The sequence below is a fragment of the Echiichthys vipera genome, assembly GCF_963691815.1.
Source record: "Echiichthys vipera genome assembly, chromosome: 14".
Classification (NCBI taxonomy): Eukaryota; Metazoa; Chordata; class Actinopteri; order Perciformes; family Trachinidae; genus Echiichthys; species Echiichthys vipera.
In genome coordinates this window covers 23,778,643-23,797,936 of record NC_139839.1, presented here as the reverse complement: position 1 = coordinate 23,797,936, position 19,294 = coordinate 23,778,643, and the positions used below count along the sequence as shown (strand labels likewise).

General features: G+C 42.1%; 1 protein-coding gene across 1 annotated transcript in view; it reads right to left on the bottom strand.

Moving 5' to 3' along the window:
- uvrag (UV radiation resistance associated gene) overlaps positions 1-19,294 on the bottom strand; it is a 99,058-nt gene that overhangs the window by 76,867 nt on the left and 2,897 nt on the right. Inside the window, exons 2-6 of the mRNA XM_083926634.1 lie at positions 16,863-16,980; positions 16,213-16,247; positions 13,982-14,143; positions 9,525-9,599; positions 9,317-9,402 (exon numbers count right to left, since the gene is read on the bottom strand). Coding sequence (XP_083782760.1) covers positions 9,317-9,402; positions 9,525-9,599; positions 13,982-14,143; positions 16,213-16,247; positions 16,863-16,980 — 476 coding nt within the window. The remainder of the gene's footprint in view (positions 1-9,316; positions 9,403-9,524; positions 9,600-13,981; positions 14,144-16,212; positions 16,248-16,862; positions 16,981-19,294) is intronic.

Sequence of the window (19,294 nt, the reverse complement as noted above, 5' to 3'; positions counted from 1 at the left end):
ACACTGGACCACAAGAACAACCGCATGTTGAAACTGTCATTCCAAGAGGCCACAAAATCAGCTGGCTGTGTCAGTGTTATGACTACGACAGAAATCCATTTCATTTAGATTTGATGTCTACAGTGACAATGTAAGAGTCATGATTGTCCCCATGTGAAAGGTTCATTGTGCAGCTTGTTTGTTATCCCTCCTCGTTTATTTTTCTGATTTACTGGGGTTGATCGTCAATGTTCTGGCCCCACTGCTCAGTCTCTTGGAACATAAAAGTTAATGATGAGTTTTGACATTAAACAACAGACAAAGGCAATATAAATTCCAAATAATAAAAGTCTACAGTTCATTTTACCAGACTGATCAATTTCTCAGAAACCACAAACCACAGATATCTAAGCAAAATCACTAGTGTTCTCTAATAATCTGACCGCAATATGAGTTTAAAAGTTGTCCGATAGACCTGAACCCATCAGTCCTGGGAAGCGAAGGCAACCATCAAAAAGCAAAATAATTAATTGAACCCACAAAGATGGAGGCCTATTTCCAAATTCCACGTCACTGTCATCACTGAAATAGGCAACGGCAACTTCAGTACACAAATGACAAGCCAGTGCATCATTTAGACTATCAATCACAGGGGAAACTAACTTCCAAATGTTTTCTTCAAGTTCAGAGAACAACCCAAGGGACAGCTACAGACAACAATCCCACATGGTGAGAATGAGTTACAGAGGACAGACAAAGGGGGAAACTGGCAGTTAAATATACTGTCAGAGAAGTGTTAGATCATGCACTTCTTGCTAAATGTCTCAATGACATTTATGTGCCATAGAGCTGGATTCCTAAGTAATGTTAATACATACTGGCTCAACTATCTGGAACCCAAATAGCTCTTGTTAGCAAGTTTCTCTCTCTCTCTGCTAGCCCTAACCCTGCTGTTTGGGTCATGAGGGTGATGTGAATAGGGTTTTCCTTAGCTATGCACTTTCTTTGAGTCTTAAAGAAATTGCCTCGAGTGGGTTTAGTGTAAGAGGTTCTTTTAAACAGGCTTCCAGCCTGGTGGGGTCATTTTCCAAATCCTATGGGGCTTTTTTGTTAGGAAACTCACACAGTCACCTCTGATTATTATTGTGTCTTACTGGCAACCAACGCAGGAAAAAATGTTTTCATGATGTAAATAGAGTTTTGGGGAGGAGTCCTACAGGAAAATTACTGCATATTTTCTTTTTTAATCTGTCTCAGGTGATGGAGATAGCAGTTGGAGATAGTCCTTTGGGACATCAGGGCTAATCTGTTTTGACAGCTTCATCTGTTTAGTTGATTACTGATATGGTCTTTTCCCCCGGGTCAGAACAGTTATCTCCTCTCTCCTTTTCACGCATGTCTGCCCCCTTATCATTCACTGAGTCTTGGCTTAACACCTGCCCATCAGGCTCTATCACACTATGAACCAGCAGAGGACAGGGAGGTTCCCACCCTACACCCGCATTGGGGCAACAGTTTAATTGCTGGGCAACTGTCCAGAAAACGCCTTCTCACGAGGTGTGACAACTTTCCTTTTCCGAGGCATTCAAGGTAACTTACAACTGCCACGGGGGATTTGCAGGAAGTTATGGCTGAGCCTGTGCACTCAACCCTTGATGCAGATAATCATCAGAAAAACAATAACATGTTCTCCTTTGACTGTGGCACTAGATCCTGCAGGGGTGTCAGATGAAACTTGTGCTTTTGAAACCACCAGATCATTTGATAAACAGAAGGCATCTTGTAGATTTCTTTAATAGGGGCTTTTAGGTTTAGCAAAAATACAAAGCTAAAATGTTAAATCCAGTCAATGTAAATGGTTTAAGCTGTCTTTTCTTAAAAGTCTGTCCAGTGCAGTTGGAGGGCAGAACGCCTGGCAGCCTCTCAGACCCAGGTCTCCTGTTTTATGTTCATTTACCTTTACTGATTATCTTGAAATAAATATTTGCCACAGTTTACACGCTGTGTTGTGGTCCAGCATCTGCAATTTTGCAATCACGGCTGAGAAAGAATCAGCAAATGCAGATGTGTCATCTGGCTCACAAAGACAAACCAGAGAAAGGCCTGGCATCTGAGGAAGACACCAGAGATTACGCTCTTGTTCCGCTGAAAGAAGCTAAGGGGGAAACATCAACTAGGCCTTATGAAGTACTGTTTCCTGAACTGGAAGGTTTCAGTGTTGAGATGCTGACATCACGATGCAACAGAGAAAAGTTGGTCAAACCTTTCAGTCTTTCTTCTTTGTGGGCAGTTTGTGTGTGAAAGAGGAAGGAGGCAACAGATAGGATCAAGCAAACCAGCCAGGCAATAGTGCACACATTGTGCCCTCATATCAAAAATCAGGGGAATTAATCAACTGGTTCAAACTCAGACAAATACAATGGCTGCTTCCCCTTACCAAAGCAGTATTTTATATGTATTGAATATCGTGTGGCCTGGCCAGTCTTCATGCTCTTAATCATATGCAAGTGTGTCCAATGCACTTGTCAAACAAACCTGGTTGAGAAGAAACTAGCCCAAGAACCAATGACTGTACTGAATTCATTTCTAGCAACCATTTTTTAAACACCACAGGGTGAACAGACTCGCCGATTAAGAGATGCATATTTTGTGACAACAAATTGAGCATAATGTTCCTCTATCACACCTCCGCCACGGGCAAAACAAACTGTGCCAGAATAGGAAAATCACAACAAACAAAACTTCTAAATTCTACCTGTATCTCATTTCCAAAGAATGTCAACACATTTAACCACTTGTTATTCCCCTCACTTCACTATTGTCTCCTTTTTCACGGAATGGAAGATAAGAGAGTTTCTTTAGCCAGCCTGCATATGCTGGCTCTATTCCTTCAGGCTGATGTTTTTGTGGGGATGTGTGGAGTTGCTATAAGCCATGTTTACATGACAACTAGTACAGAGATGCAAGGAAGCCAAAGAGATCTTAAGAAAAGATATTTTTGGTCCCAAAAGGGTGAAAAATGGGTCACACATTGCGTAAAATAATAGAAGTTTGGATACAGAGTCCTGAGAATAAGCTCCTTGTCCTTGTCTTACACTAAAAATCTCAAAATGTTAGTCACGGTTACTTAAGCTGTCTGGTGGAATAATACATATAATACACAATGAAAAAGCTAGATACAAATTGGGTTTTATGAACAAAAATCTAATTTAAATTTCCATTGGTCAAAGCCTACTTTTGTTTGGGTAGCCAGAAAACACAAATACCCTTCCTGCCCAGAGGGCTGAACCAGGGCTGAACCAGGGTTTATTTTCTGTTTGAAATGGTTAACCCACGTTGACCAATTGGGCTTCGCAACCCAAGTCAAGAAGTGGATCGGACAATGGTCAATTTTAATGTGAATGGCACACTACCAGGGTCAAGTACTAGGTGTTATGTTAAACCATGTTGACTTGCCTGGTTTGACAACAGAAGGGTGGAACCTGGGTCAGATAACCCTGGTCCAATCCTGGTCATTGGTGCGAAAAAGGTAAAAGACAGTTTTCAGTTTGGGTATACACATTTTCGAGGTGGCAGTAATGAAGAGTTTATTGGAGAGAACAAGAGAAAAATAACTGGAGTAGAAAGACATGATAGTACAAGTTTCGCACATTGATACAGACAAGCTGGAAAAAATGTCTGAGGTCTAAACCTTGAGAGAATGTACTGTAATCTCCTTTTGAAAAAATGTGGGCAGTTGGGCAAATACTAGATGTTGCAGGCCCACTGCCTAAACTAAAGAAAAACAACCTTAAACCTCCTCTTAACTCGTGTATATGGGGTTGGATTTGAAGTCTGACTCCAGAGGTGTGAAATGAAAACAAGAGCATCCACGTCCATATATCCAAACGGTGATTAAAGGCTCAGGAGGTTGGTTGGTTTGTTTCTGTAGTCTGGTTGCTGCTGGGTGAGACCCCAGGGTCAACCGCAGACTCAGATCCAGCTGCCTGGTTAACGCAGGATGATAACAACATCCAATAGCTGAGGTCTTTGAGATCTGTGGCAACAGTCTCCAACCACCAGGCGAGTGGACCTGATGGGCTGTCTGCAGGAAAGCATTAGCACCTCAGCAGCTTCGGGGCAAGAGGGACCCCCAACAGAGCTTCACTATCACTGTGCACTCCTTCTGTTGACACATACGTACAGTATGCATGCATACTCCACATAGGAGCATACAAAAGTAAATCAGGAAACACATGGCTCTGATCATGGGGGCTTCGGGAGTTTGAGACAGGTTTAATCTGCAATGTCACAGTGTTGAAATGTGAATGTTGTGTCCCAAGAATGATGTTTACCATGTGACACATGGGCCACTGTTACAATAGACATGAAACTTCAACTTTCTGCATCAACAGTGGTTTTGTTGTCATTATAAACACCATTTAACATCTTAAAGTGCATTCAGGGCGCACTCACACTGTCCATCCGTACCGTGCCCCATGCTTTAGGTTACTTGTCACCCCCTCCCTCTCCCCCCGCGGGCCAGGCCCATTTGTACTCACACTACCTGAGCCTTGGCGGAATGCTTCTTGCGGCCTATACGTCATCACGCCGTAACACGTCACACGCATTGATTGACGTCATCGCAATGCGTTGCTTTGTTTACAAATCTTTCCATAAACTTCAGAGTTTTTGTGCATCTTATCCAACTGTTTTTGAATATTTTTATCTGACCATATCTGCAGTAAACACTCCAGACCTCGTGCTCGTGTGCACGCTCGTGCTCGTACATTGGCAAACGTACTTTACAAAAGCCTATCTCTCCCAAACGGTCCGTGGCCGGCAAGCATGCCGCTCCTAGGCACGGTACGGTTGCACTTACACTGGTCAAACAAATTAGACTTTAGCCGTGAAAGGTGCTTGGGCACGGTGCGGATGGACAGTGTGAGTGCGCCCTCAGACAGCTGTGACAGCTGTAAGAACTGAGGGACCACTCAAGTGCATCCTCTTACATATCACTTCAATGTGACTTTCAAGAGCATATAAGGCAATAAAAGATGGCCTATAAGCATTTTATATTTTAAACCAGATGAGTAAACAACTCTATCACTCTTTCTGCCTCTCTTCTATGTTAATATTCAACTAGTTAAATATGCAGCTCAGTGAAGGCACTGAGAGCGTGATCACACTGTCCTTTTGGCCGCGGCCAAAACCGGTTTTTCAGCTAAAGCCTAGTACCTTTAAGTAGTGTGAGCGCACCCGCTCCGCGCTCAACGGGGGCCAGCTGGGCCGCCAAGGCCCGCTTGAAAGAGGTGGGCTTTAGCGGAGCCGTTTGCACATGTACGAGCATGAGTGTGCGCACGTGTACGAGCGCGAGCACGAGCCCTACGGCAGTAGCGTTATGTCCGCCTGTTCGGACATGTAAATAGAAGGACGGACCATGCGCGGACATTTAACAACAACAACAATGGCGGTGAAAGGTTCACGTTGGTGTGGTGCGGAGGTGGAGTGTTTACTGCAGATTTGGTCGGATGAAAATATTCAAAAACAGTCGACAAGACGCACAAAAACGCCGAGGTCTATGGAAAGATTTGTAAACAAAGCCACACACACGCGATCCATGCGTGTGACGTGTTACGGCGTGATGGCGTATGGACAGCAAGAAGCATTGGCCGAGGCCCAGGCAGTGTGAGTACAAACGGGGCTGGGGCGCTGGGGGGAGAGGGAGGGGGGACAAGTACCCTAAAGTCCGGGTCTCGGTCCGGGAGGACAGTGTGAGTGCGCCCTGAGTCTAAGTATTCGACCATCAGTGCTATCAGGTCTTCCTCTCCAGCTGCGTTTTCATTATGAAGTACGGGTTAATTATCATCCTAGGACTACTTTTTCAGCCCTCTGTTGTCTGTGTCTGAAGACCCATTAAGAATATGTAAATAAGTCCGCTGACCAATGAAAAAGCAACATGACAGGGTGAGGTCTGCTCGTTGTCTCAGGTAAACAAGCTCCGGATTCTGCTGTTTAGTGTTTGTGTGCCTGCCTGTTTCATCTAAAAAAACACTGGAAAAAAATAAATCTTAGTTTTTATCTCACTGCGACACAGTATTTACTGCTGCACCTCAGATGTAAAGACTGAATAATGCAGAGGGGGGAAATGAAACTTAAAGCGTCTATCTCCACAATAAATTATCTGTTGAGTGTTTGATGGTAATTTATGGTTTAAAAAGATAAAAGATAGCTATAAAACAATCAGAAAATTAAACTTTATTTCTCTCAGTCACAGCTCTGTTCCCTGCCATTTCTCTTGCTCGCTCGAGCTCAACACACAAGTCTCTGCTGCCAGTAGATCTCTCTCCTTGTTTCTTTGTTGTTTTATTTAAAAATGAGGAAGTCGACAGCAAAGCCTAACTTTAGAGAAATGTTCTTCACTTGTCCCTAATCGCTACTTGAGTACTTCATCATTATATGAATGAAGCTCACCTGAGCTGGAGCAGCCCTGCTGTGGGTTTGACCAATCAGCGAAGGTCATCCCTGCTTACCCCACCCTAAAAGTTCCTGTACTTTCAGAAAGTACTAGCCCCTGAACAAGAACTTTATGTGAGGTAAAATGGCCATAGAACTTAATTTAAACCCGCTCCCCTGCTGTCAAAACACAGTGAGTTTCTCTGGGGGAAGTTCCCCAAGTTCCTGTCAAAAGAGGCCTGCTCGAACATCAAACCTTTCTCTGTTATGACAGTGGAGGGTACTTGAGAGGTTGAGGAACATCTGAACCTGTATTCATAGTTTCTACTAAAAAACACTTTGTTGAACAGCCAGACTATCTTCGTCACTGTGTCCTTGACTTTCTTTATATCTTGACATGGGCCCAGCACATTATGTAGGATGTGGCTCAGCCACTAACTCAGTCAGGAAGGCAAGAGACAAGACTTTGCTGATTGATGACCTGTACTCTACCTCTTCATCTCTCCCTCTGAGAAGTGTTGTGTTTGATAGCCCACATCACCATGTTACTCACACAGACGATGGGTCTTGTCAACCGGAGCAAGGCTGAAAAGCAGACTGTGAATCTGCTGACAAATTGCCATCATTAATCAAGAACAGTGTGTTCTTAGCGAAGCAGCTTTCATCCTTTTCCTTTAAGGGAACTGCTCTGAGAAAGACAATTTGCACTGAGAAACACACTTTGCACTGGATCATGGCAGAGTGGGGAAGAGATGGGGGTGAGTACTGGCACTGTGGGTGTCCCCTGTGGACATGCATCAAGAAAAGATATTGACTCAGTATCCTCTGAAGGAGGCACAATAAAAAGTAGATGACAAAAAGAGAACACTACTTTTCAACTGATTACATGGTATAAAAGTCAATGCATGGTGCAACATCAGCTGTACATAAACTTGGCTGCTATATATTATTACTCCAACTATATATCGAAACCTACATAGGTGAGCCGATGTCACTAGCAGAAATTTCAACACGAAGCACGGCTCCATGAGCAGACTCCACCTAAATGCTTCAGAAAGTTAATGCACTTTGAAATAGGCAGACCTGTGCGGGTCAGAAACTGAGTGGTATATGTGCTTATATACCATGGGGGGTGGGAGGATAATCCCTGTTGGAGTGTACAGTATCTGATGAATCATTCTACGGTACATAATCATAAACTATGTGCATATGAGTGCACCGAGCCGAAGAAAAACTCTGACAGGGGTGAGGAGCTGCAGGCAGGCCAGTGTGTGGGAAGGGGGGGATCAATGTAACTGTGTTAAACTCCGCAGAGTCCCACTGGGTACGAATAGAAGAAGAGGATGTGGGAGAAAGCTGCAATAATAAAAGAAGCAAGAGCAGAGGTCATAAAAGTTATGATTCAAACGCGTTTTTTCTTTTCTCCTGCATGCTGCTGGGGAGGCAATGGTACCCTCTCGTATAAACATAAACCACTTGGAGGTGAGGGAGCACTTTTTAGGCTCTGCCAGCTTTGCCATAGCTCTTTTTTTGTGATAGTGCAAAGCCTTGTGACACATCTATTTAATTCTTAGAATTGGATAGTATAAGTGGAAGCCTTCATAATGCTCATAATGACAGTATCATTATCTTATTTTAGAAACGTCAAAGTCCAGCTTTCCACTTCTGCATGTACTTAGTTAAAACTGGGTGTAACTAGGTTGTTAAGTGACAGGACCATGATCACAGTGTTTCCCTCTGGGGAAGCCCTACAGATGCTGAAAAATAGTGTTTACGTTCTACCACATTTAAATGGAAATGTGGAACAACAAGGCCATGTTTGTCAACAGATGTCAGCAGTGCCTTGTGTCGTCTGATCTTAATTACTCCACCAGGGCTCTCCTTCTAACAAGCAGCTTTCTCAGCAAATCTCTGTCTCCTTCTCGTGGTGCACATTTGTATTTTTTTTTACACTCAACAGTCACTTTAATTTTAATCGCAATCCCAAGTCTGACTCTGGCCTAACGACACGGTGCCTTCATTAGGATAGGCTGCTTCAAATATTCTATACATTTGTCCCATCATGTCAAATAAATAAGAGTGGAGACAACAGGCTTTGTGTCTTGAAATCACTTTGGAGGCCAGAGGAGCAGCCCTGATAATGGTTCAAAATGTCACCTTTCCTGTAGCACCATCTGCTGGAATACAAATGGCAAAAAACAAATATGCGACAGTAAATGTAACTAAGTGGATAAAGTAGTGTACTTATGAACAAATTCAAGCTACTTGCATTTTACTGAAGTATTTCCATTTAATGCTACCTTTATCTACATTTATCTGACATGTTTTAGCTGCTTTTCAGATGTTGTCCCTCCCCTTCCTGTCCAGTGAAAACCATGTATCTCCAAATGTACTGGTGTTGAATGCTTTTGATAAACTGAGGGATAAAGTGTTCCTTCATGTGTTGAGAAAATTCTGCTTTTTTTTAGCAAAATAAAGTCTTTAACAGCCCTCTTGGATCTGATGGAATATGAAACCAGAAACATCAGATATAATAGGAAAACATTTTACAGCACTACACATACTTTTACTTTGAGTACTTTAAAATACATTTTGCTGAAAATAATTTGACTTAAGTAAGGTTTTGAATGAAGGCATTTTACTTGTAGTGGAGTATTTTCAAAGTGTGGTATTTATAATTTTACTTAAGCAAAGGATCTGAACACACTCTAGTCACATGAGGTAAAAAAATAAAGATCTATTTGAGGGTTCAAATAAATCAAATATACTTTTCAAGCATTCTTTGTTGATAGTTGTAATCAACTGCACAGGAGAGAAAAGGTTGCTGTATCATAATAATACAATACATTAGATGAAAGATGAAATGTGTCACAATGAAATGAATACATGGCATGAATCTTACCTGAGCAAAGAGAAAACACTGTAGGAGTTCCTGACTGAACTCTGGTCGACCTGAAGCAAACTGTTTTTCTTCCGCTCCGACTGATCCTGCAATAGCCACACATTAGTGTTTCAGTGCAGAGGGCAAACAGTGTCTGAAGCTAATGAGGTTAGGGCTGAGTATGCCATTGTGTTGCAGAAGCTCTAAAAAAAACGACTAAAGGTCGTACCTTATGATCAAAGTCAGCAGCATAGTAGCCATCATTCAATCCAAATATGATCTCATTCGGATTCCTGGATCGAATCTGTGGACAAAGCGAAGAAGCAGAGGCTCACTGTTTGCACTGGGATGGAGAGAACAAAGGACAGCGGGCAGCTGGCCATACATGAGACTGTGCTGTCTGTTTACGAGATTTGAAAATTGTCTCGCTGTGAAATGGCACTGGGTTCTTTTGCAATATTTTGCAAATGCTTTGGCTCAATTCTCCAAACAGATTTTCTCTTTGTCAATTTAGTGTCCTTGGGCAAGACACTGAACCCCAGATTGCTCCCTGTGCTGTGCATGTGGTTTGAATGATTAGTTTAGAAGAAGGGTAGGTGGCATCAGTGTATGAATGTCTGTGTGGAAAAAAAGTAAGTGAAAAGTAAAAACTAAAAGTGGAAATGCGCCTTTAGTGGACAGAAGACTAGAAAGGTGCTGTATAAGTACTAGTTCATTTACCAACTTAACATAATAAGTATTTAGATCACTGAATCAATGCAATATGTATGCAAAACCCCACTGCCATACATTTTAAATGATAGCTAGACGCCTGTAAATGTTCTTATTTGTCCAGGTCAGCGTTATCCCCAAAGCACTTTCAGTCAAAAGCAACTGGACTTGGTTATTTGTCTAGGAAGACGTTTCACCTCTCATCCAAGAGGCTTCATCAGTTCATGTACACATCTGACCAGGCTGGGACTGGTCCAACTAACTGTTGTGGAGATCCAGGTATTTAACCCCTCACAAGGTCGATGATGTCACTAGAACCCTTTTTCCTCCAAGTGCCAACGACCGTTGTTAGAATGAAAGTCGTTGGTGGGAAGTGGGTTTCGACTTCGTTATTGCTCTATTGAGTCTTCACGACAGTCCTTGGAGTCACAGGAGGCCATTCGTGAACAGTTGAATCTCCTGGGAAGGGATGAAAAGGCAGCATTGTAAATTGGAGATAAGTGGTGTCTCAGACCTCCTCCTCTGTTTAGCGATGGTTTCTCTACTTCTGCATAGACGGCTTCTTTTACTCCTATTTCAAACCATCTGTCCTCTCTGTCCAGGATGTGGACACTGTTGTCATCAAAGGAGTGGGCTTTCTCCTTGAGATGTAAGTGGACAGCGGAGTCCAGGCCGGAGGAGTTAGCTCTCCTGTGTTGGGCCATGCGTTTATGCAGTGGTTGTTTTGTTTCTCCAATGTAGAGATCTTTGCATTCCTCGTTGCATTGGACAGCATAAACCAGGTTGCTTTTGTGGGTGTGTGGTGTTCTGTCCTTGGGATGTATTAGCCTCTGCCTGAGTGTGTTGCTGTGTTGGAAATACACAGGGATGCAGTGTTGAAGATCCTCCAGAGTTTTTCTGATACCCCAATGTGGAGGCTCCTGTCATTCTCCATATGGACGTCACAGTCTAAGAAAGGCAAACTATTGTCGTTGACTTCTCTGGTGAACTTGATGTTTCTGTCCACTGAGTTTATATGTTCGGTAAAAGTTTCTACCTCTTTGGATTTGATTTTAACCCATGTGTCGTCCACATATCTGAACCAATGGCTCAGGGTTACTCCTTTGAAGGAGTTCAAAGCCTTGTCTTCTACCTCCTCCATGTATAGATTTGCCACAATAGGGGATACTGGGGAAGCCATGGCACAGCCGTGTTACTGTCTGTAAAAAGTGCCATTGAACTGGGAATATGTGGTGTTCAGGCACAAATCCAGAAGTTGGCAAATGTGGTCTGGTTTGAGAGTTGTCCTGTGTGAGTAGCCCTCTTACTGTGGCCAAAGCCTCCATGGTTGGAATACAGGTGAACAAGGTAGTCACGTCGTAGGATACCATGGTTTCATCTGGATCCATGGAGTTTTGGATGTGGTGTGGGGTGTTGCCCACCAGTGGTGCCAGGATATTGGCAACGCGCTTGGCAATGTTTATGCTGCTGACAATGGGCCTGAGCGGGGCCCCTTCTTAATGGATTTTTGGGAGTCCATATAAGCAGGGGGTGGAGTCCCGGGGAAAGTGCCTGTAATATTGTGATTTGCCAATGACCCCTTCTTTTTGTAGTTGCTTTAGACACTTTATAACCTTCTTTTTGTAACCGCTGGTAGGGTCTTGTTTCAGAGTTTCATAAGTGTTAGAGTCACTGAGTAGTGCAGTTTTATTGAGAACCACTGTGCATCTACCCTTTTCTGCTGGAAGGATTGTGATGGTGTAGTCTTTGCTCAGTGCTGTTACTGCTTTTCTCTCCTCAATGGTGAGGTTTGATGGGGGGACCTTAGCTTGGTACAACGCTGCTGACACTTTTAACCTTAGCTGTTCAGCCTCAGTTCCATTAAGGTTGTTTTTCTTTATAGCAGATTTTGTAGCTGTAATCAACTCCACTATGAGGAACTCTTTTGGTGTCATGGCAAAGTTCAAGCCCTTGGCTAAGATCTCCTTCTCTGGGTGGGTAAGATCTCTGTTCGACAAATTCTTAACCCATCTGTTATGATTTTCTTTCTGTGCTGGAAAGTCAGTTATTTGCCTCCAAGTGAGTATTTCAGTTTTTTTGCCAATATTCCGGGATTGAAAATTGTGAAATTTCTTTGTTTGTCTTTCTTTCCTCTTGTTGTGTTGAGATAGAGAGCACAAACAAAGTCGAAACCTACTACCCACCAACGACTGTCACTCTAACGACGGTCTTTGGCACAAAGGGTTCTAGTGACATCCTCGGCCTTGTGAGAGGTTAAATACCTGGATCTCCACACCAGTTAGTTGGACCAGTCCCAGCCTGGTCAGATGCGTACATGAACTGATGAAGCCTCTTGTATGAGAGGTGAAACGTCTTCCTAGACAAATAACCAAGTCCAGTTGCTTTTGACTGAAAGTGCTTTGGGGATAAACGATAGCTAGAATAAAAATATGCAATTTCTTACCTATTAAATTACTGTCAAAATATTGCAATGTATGTAGTATGTTTGAAATTATGATGTTATACATTTACCTGCATATCATATTAAAATTAAGCGATTGAAATAAGGTATGTGGTCTATACAGAACAGAATAAGGTTGTCACAAAACCAGAATTTTAAACTTTAAAAAATTCAACAGCACACAAAATGCGACAATTTTTTCCCCCATTTCATCCTGCAAACAGTGCTGGTATAATAATAATAATTAATGTTATCCTGTACACAGTGCTGGTTCAGAAAAAGTCACTGAACACATACCAAAACACAGATTTATTTTTCTTTCCCATTATTTCATCTGTGCAGCCTTGGGTTAAAAATCTGATTGTAGATCTGCTTTTTGTATAGCTTCTGTACTCTAGATACTATGGATTGGTGACATTGTATTGTTTTGAAACATGTGGTATTGAAAAGTATTGAAGTATCAATACTACCTTAAAACAGAAACAGTGACCGGATGCAGTGCATTGAAGACATTATCATGATTAGAATCAAGACTGCATCACATTACAGAAAAACATTATATTCCATCAATAGAATTCATGTTTTCAAAAGTCACTCTTAAGCTTCATTATTTCAAATGTTTTTTTCTAATTGCCATTTTGTATGATAATCAGTAAAAAATACAATGGGAAGCACCTTGTGTTTTTTTTCATAATCGGTCCACTGCACCTTATATTATTATATGTTTACATTTGCACTACAATTAGTCGGCTTATTTATACATTTTATTTTTTAGGAATCTTTTATATTGTATTTCTATATTACTGTTTTGATGTGTCTGTGTGTAATGCTGCTGTTACACTGCAATTTCCAAGCTTGGGCTTAACAAACTATTTCTATTCTATTCTATTCTATAATTTAATTGCTGGTCTGTTTTAGTTCATGTTTGAATTGAATGCCATTTTGTGTTAAGTGTTTTGCAATCAATCAGCTGCAATTGTTTATACAAAACAATGTCCCTGTCACACTGCAAAAACAGGGGGATCAGTTCTTTGAAGCTCAGAATACTGAAACAATGAAATGTCCAGCCCCGAGTCCAGATCTAAACCCCATAGAGAATCTCTGGAAAATCCTTAGCAACAAAGTAATGTCTCAGAAACCCACTCCAGTTAGTGAGCTGTGAAAGAGACTGAGTCAGAATTAACCAAGATCAAACCAGAGCAGTGTGAGAAACTAGTGATGTCCTCAGGGTGCAGATGTGCTGAAGTCATTCAAAGCTGTGGCCTCTACACATCTTCTCTTCTGACACAATAGTTGCTGTTCTCTAATTTTACTTTCACAAAATAAAGGTTTTTGTTGAAGTGCCTTGGTTGTTTAAAAACAAAAATCATACTAGTACAGCAGTGGTATAGCTACAGAGGATGTTCTATCAAATAAGGAACAAAAATAATTATCACAATATTTCAGACTAAATCAAGTATTCATACTTTGTTTTCAAATTTTGATCTCCAGTGTACAAATTAAGTTTATTATCATTTGTATGTGTGGTTGCTGACCTGCTGTCCTGTGTATCTAAGGCCATCCAGATTGACCTTCCATTCTATGAGGAGCTGGTACTCTTCCTCCTGTCCTCCCCAGATCCTCACCACGAAGCAAGACACTGAGGTGTCTAGAAGGTCCGGTAGCATGCCAAAGTCCAGGCTCCGCCAAGTTGGATTCTGTCAAACACACACATACACATGTAGACTTGCAGTCACTAGATGAGGATAACCAGCATACTGTGGTAAGAGTACATTAATACCCAACTTAACAGTTAATCGCCACAGTAACTGATTTATTCAATTGAGTTAAGGTGAAATTAAACCTTAAAGTGAAGCTATATGAGACAAAACAAGCATGGGAGTGAGTTTTTTATGATCATATTAATTTGGAATCTGAAATCAAAAATGTGTGGTACCTCTACAGTTGTTGAGACTCCCAGAGAGGAACTGTCCACTGGGGAGCTCCCCTGAGAACAACATAACTTCAAGGGCTTTTTTGCTGTTTGCATTTGCACCACAAATAGGAACGCTGTAGTTGCATAAGATGGACAATTCTGATATTTGCTTTGACGAGTCAAAATTGTCACATTTTCCCCGTCGCATAGACACTTAATAAAGCACTGATTGTCCATTTGTCAATGTTTTCTTCGTCTGTTGTTTACAGGACTAACAGGTTTTCAAAATGGGTCTGCGCTGCATTGGCTCGTGTATTTGACCAATCACCGTACACTTATGTCACTCAAAGCACCTCTTGTGCTTAGAGAGTACCTGATGAGTACCTGAGAGTATCTGAAATAGGAGGTAAAAAAGTCCCTCAAAGCTGTGTTCTAAGAACTTTGAAAATTCTGGGAAACTGAAAAAGTTTGTCCGGTCCAAAAATGCCTAATGTCATAATTTGATCCCTATACACTGTAAAGTAATTGAATCCTCCTGTTCTCCATTAACTCTAAAGTCTGGTCCCTGCTACAGTTTGTTACCTGTCCTTGAACTTCCAGACTGACAGCACTGAGTACTGGTAGCCATTTACATCATTCAATTATGTACCATTTCCCTACATCAGAGAGAAAATATCTGGCTCTTCAGGTCACTTTCAAGGACAGGCAGGAGAGGAATGTCAAAAGCAGAAGTACAATCTACAGGGTGGGGGGAACAGAACTAGTAAGAGTCGGTAGCGGAAGCAAAGGGGCACAGCAGTTAGAAAGAAAACAGGAAGACCAACAGGAAATGTTTCACATGACGAACAACGACGGTTAGAAGACAGAAGAGTAGAGAACGAATATCAGTACGGATGTTAAATTCAACAGGAGGAAATTGGGAGATGACAGGAGTCATGACTCCTGCAGTCTGTCTGCTGATGTAGTATGCCTGGAAAGCAGCTTAGGTCAGCTCATGACTCGGCAGCAAGCCCGACAGTAATGGCTTGCTCTCCTTGCCTGCTTCTATAGCTTTCCGCAGAGCTTGCATCTGCCATGCACATAAGTGTAGGGAGAGCCAAAGAATGGGTCATTTACACAACTGACTGATGCTTACAGACTAAGGGCGCACTCACACTGTCCTTCCGCACCGCGACCCAGACTTTAGGGTACTTGTCCCCCCTCCCTCTCCCCCCCGCGCCCTCGGCCAATGCTTCTTGCTTTCCATACGACATCACGCCGTAACACGTCACACGCATTGATCGCGTGTGTGTGGCTTTGTTTACAAATCTTTCTGAGACCTCAGAGTTTTTGTGCGTCTTGTTGACTGTTTTTGAGGGCTCGTGCTCGTGCTTGTACATGTGCGCACGCTCATGCTCGTACATGTGCAAACGGCTCTGCTAACGTGGACGGCCCGCTGTCCGCAGTTATGCGCGGAACGGGTGCACTCACACTGCTTAAAGGTACTAGGCTTCAGCTGAAAAAACGGTTTTGGCCCGGGACAGAAGGACAGTGTGAGTGCGCCCTAAGAGAGAAAATTGCAGAGGGGAACACCAATACTGACATTTCATTCAACAAAGCATGTTTCACAGAATGTTGCTGTACTGTGATGTTATAGTGAAACAACAAGTCCAGAGAGGGCTAAACGTGAGACTGACAGACGGACGGCAGGTATAAATGCCATCCTTGGCATCAATACGATACAGGAAACCCCTGCCTTCAACGACCAGTGAACTAACACACTGCAGCAGGGTGTTGCAGGTATTGACAAAACCCTGGTCGTATCCCAGGAGGCAGATATGTAGAGTTTAAGGTTTACGTAAGTATACTCACCAGCGAGTCTCGTATGACTTCACTCTTGTAAAAGTCTAAAAAGAAATCAAAGAATGCTGATTAAAAGAAGGTAGAAAACTCTCATGCACAACCAACGGGGTTACATCTATCCTAAAATACAATTTATAGTAGCTGAGCTTAGCTTAAATTTGTGAATTTTAACCAGTTTCTGATTTTAGTGATAATGTCATCTAGAGTAAACACGCAGCAAGGACACCCTGGTGACTTTACTGGATTACAGCAATGTTCTGATTCATATCTGGGAGATGTACATTTAGAAAAAGCATCTGAACTGATAAGCTTTAAATACATACTCTAACCCTACCCAGGTCGCTCACTGGTTCACTGTCCATGCTGCGGTTCTATAAAGTAATAACTGATGATATTATGAGCTCAGGGAGACAAATTCTGTGTTTGTAGATGCTAAATAACTCACGCATCACAAACCATGTAATGACAATTAAAGCAATTCAGATTTTCAGACTTGTCATGACCACCTGAGCAATTTTGACCATGGGGTAGCTACATACGTTCATATCGGGCAGAAAGTGAGCTTGTAGAAAACCGACCGAGCAATGTTACCCACTGTCAGCTCTCAAATGACAAGGAGTGACGTGGCTGGTGTGTGTTTGAGGGGTGTTAACACTGACCTCTTGAGATGCGGTCTCCTATACAGAGGTGGAGGGTGAAATAAGTGTCCAGCAGTGGGGAACCATTCTTGTTGACAATGTTTCTGGCCGCAATGCTCCGGAGATGACGCAATCGTCTCTGTTTGGCAGGGGAACATAAGAAGGAGATGGAGGGACAGAGTGGGGACAAATTAAGAACAAATAACAGATTTCAGGGCTGTTGTATTCAGTTTCATTCTGATCATGTGATGGTGGTTGGCAAATACTATCTAGGCTGTTCTGAAGACAGAATCCTGACTGCAAATAAAAAATATCCACGGAGCATTGTTTTATTAAATCCAGTTAAAACAGCAATAGCGTCACTCAAGTGAGCCGATCAAATCAATTGTCTACCCTGTGTTAGTCTCACATAGCAAGAGCTCCACAGCACAGTGCTGGAGTATGGTCTGAGTATAACGCTTATCATTCTGGGATAGGGGGAAAAACGCTCTGGCTTGTTACTATTTCTTTAAACCAATTGCAGTCATTTTGGGCAGCACCAAGCTCTAGATGGAGTGACGGTGCCCTTGCAAATTAGATAGCGGAGGCAGGGGAGGAGACATTCGGCCCTCTACGTCCAGTAAGAAACATTGACTGTGCATAGACAGTTCAGGCTAGTCCAGTTAATATAGCAATAACTTGTTCAACACATTCATTAGTCATATGGACCCGGTGTGTCACTACCTTCCAGTTTTACCGTTATTCATTTATTACTTACCTATTGATTGATTGATTGATTGATTGAGAGGGTATTTTTCATTAATAGCAGCCTAAACTAATAATAGATACTCAATAGGTTTGTGCCGATTGGCAATGGAATGCTGACAGCACAATTAACATGTGTCTTGCTCATTGTGTGAAGTTGCACTTGTAAATAAAAATGTAGGCCATACATGGAACGATTCGTCGACTAATGGACCTGAATGGTTACTACTGGTCAACTAGGAAAACTCTCAGTCGTGGACAGCCCTAGTGTTTTCTCATTTTATCAAGAACTCCAGTGCAAAATGAGTAGAACATGCAAGGATCAGAATGTAAAGCATCGTCTAAGTTATGTAAATATTACCATAATGCATTTTGGCCTCTGGCTTTTCAACACTGCATAGACACAATACAAAACAAATATGTTGAAATGCCATGGGTATGTTCATGTTGATTGTATCTGATAGACAGGGGTAGGCGATAGCATGCAATTTAGACATTATGCTGGGAGGAAATTTTAGTGATTGGACCTTTTTCAAAAATAATTGAAAACCTATATATAACTAGTCTAAAAATAGCAGTTTTTCCTCTAACACAGAGGCCCCATCAGCTGTGACTGTCTGCTAGATATCAGCAATTAAAATAATAGAAGCATGACAGTTAACTCGGAAGGCATGGTCAATCATGACAGTCACATGAGATGTCTAACAACTTTTTGAGCTCTAAAATCATATATTACAAAATCTACACATAACATTGAGCCAACACACAAAACCACAGTCAGTATATCAGTTCATCTTAAAGCCTGAATACCAGTGATGCACGTTTAAGGAAGTAAAGAAGAATGTAAAAGATATCTACCTACATGACTCATGAATCTCTACACCAATCCAACAGTTAACATCTGCATTGTTTGAATATTAATTCAAAGACCTTCTCTGTGTGTGTGGAAACATAAGAGGCACAGAGATGCCATTTGGCGAGTTCCCACTTCAGACAAACACATCACCACAGCACAACTTCTCTCTTGACCAGCAGGCCAGGCCTCTCTCCTGCAGCCATACTGAGACTAAATCCAAGTCATGGGATTCCCTATACGATTAAGGGCCTCACACACAAAAACACTTATTGTTCCACAAGCGACTTTTAACCCCCCCACCACTAGCGCCTTCAAAATGTGAGTGCACAGTTCTGAAGGGGCTAATGGACCACAGGCAAAGGGAACTGGTTGTGAGTACACTTTATACAGTATGAAGCTACTCTTGTGTGTCGGGCTCTCCACAGTAAAGACTACACTCATATCAAAACCCTTATTATAGACTAAAATCTCAGACAAAGTTAGGATCAAAAAGAGTTCACCACAATAAGTGATCAAAAAGTGTGGTGGTTCATTTTATTTGATTTGGTTATTATCGTTTGTTTTTGTGCAGTTTTCATTGAAACTATTTTAGAGAGGCGTTGATTGGGCCGTACTAGGTCTTTCAAATATTTAGTCTTGCTACATCATGGTTTCAGCTAGTTGTACCGAATGCACTGGGAACTGAGTGTATGATATTGCTGTCACCGTGTATAGAATTACGTGCACAGTCAAGCCTCTCCAACAGCTAGAAAGAGAGTGGTCAAGTTTAGTCTCAAAAAAGCGTCTGCGGGGAAAAGTGAAACATGAAAATAATAGTTTACATGCTAACTGACCTGGCGAGCTTTTTGCAACT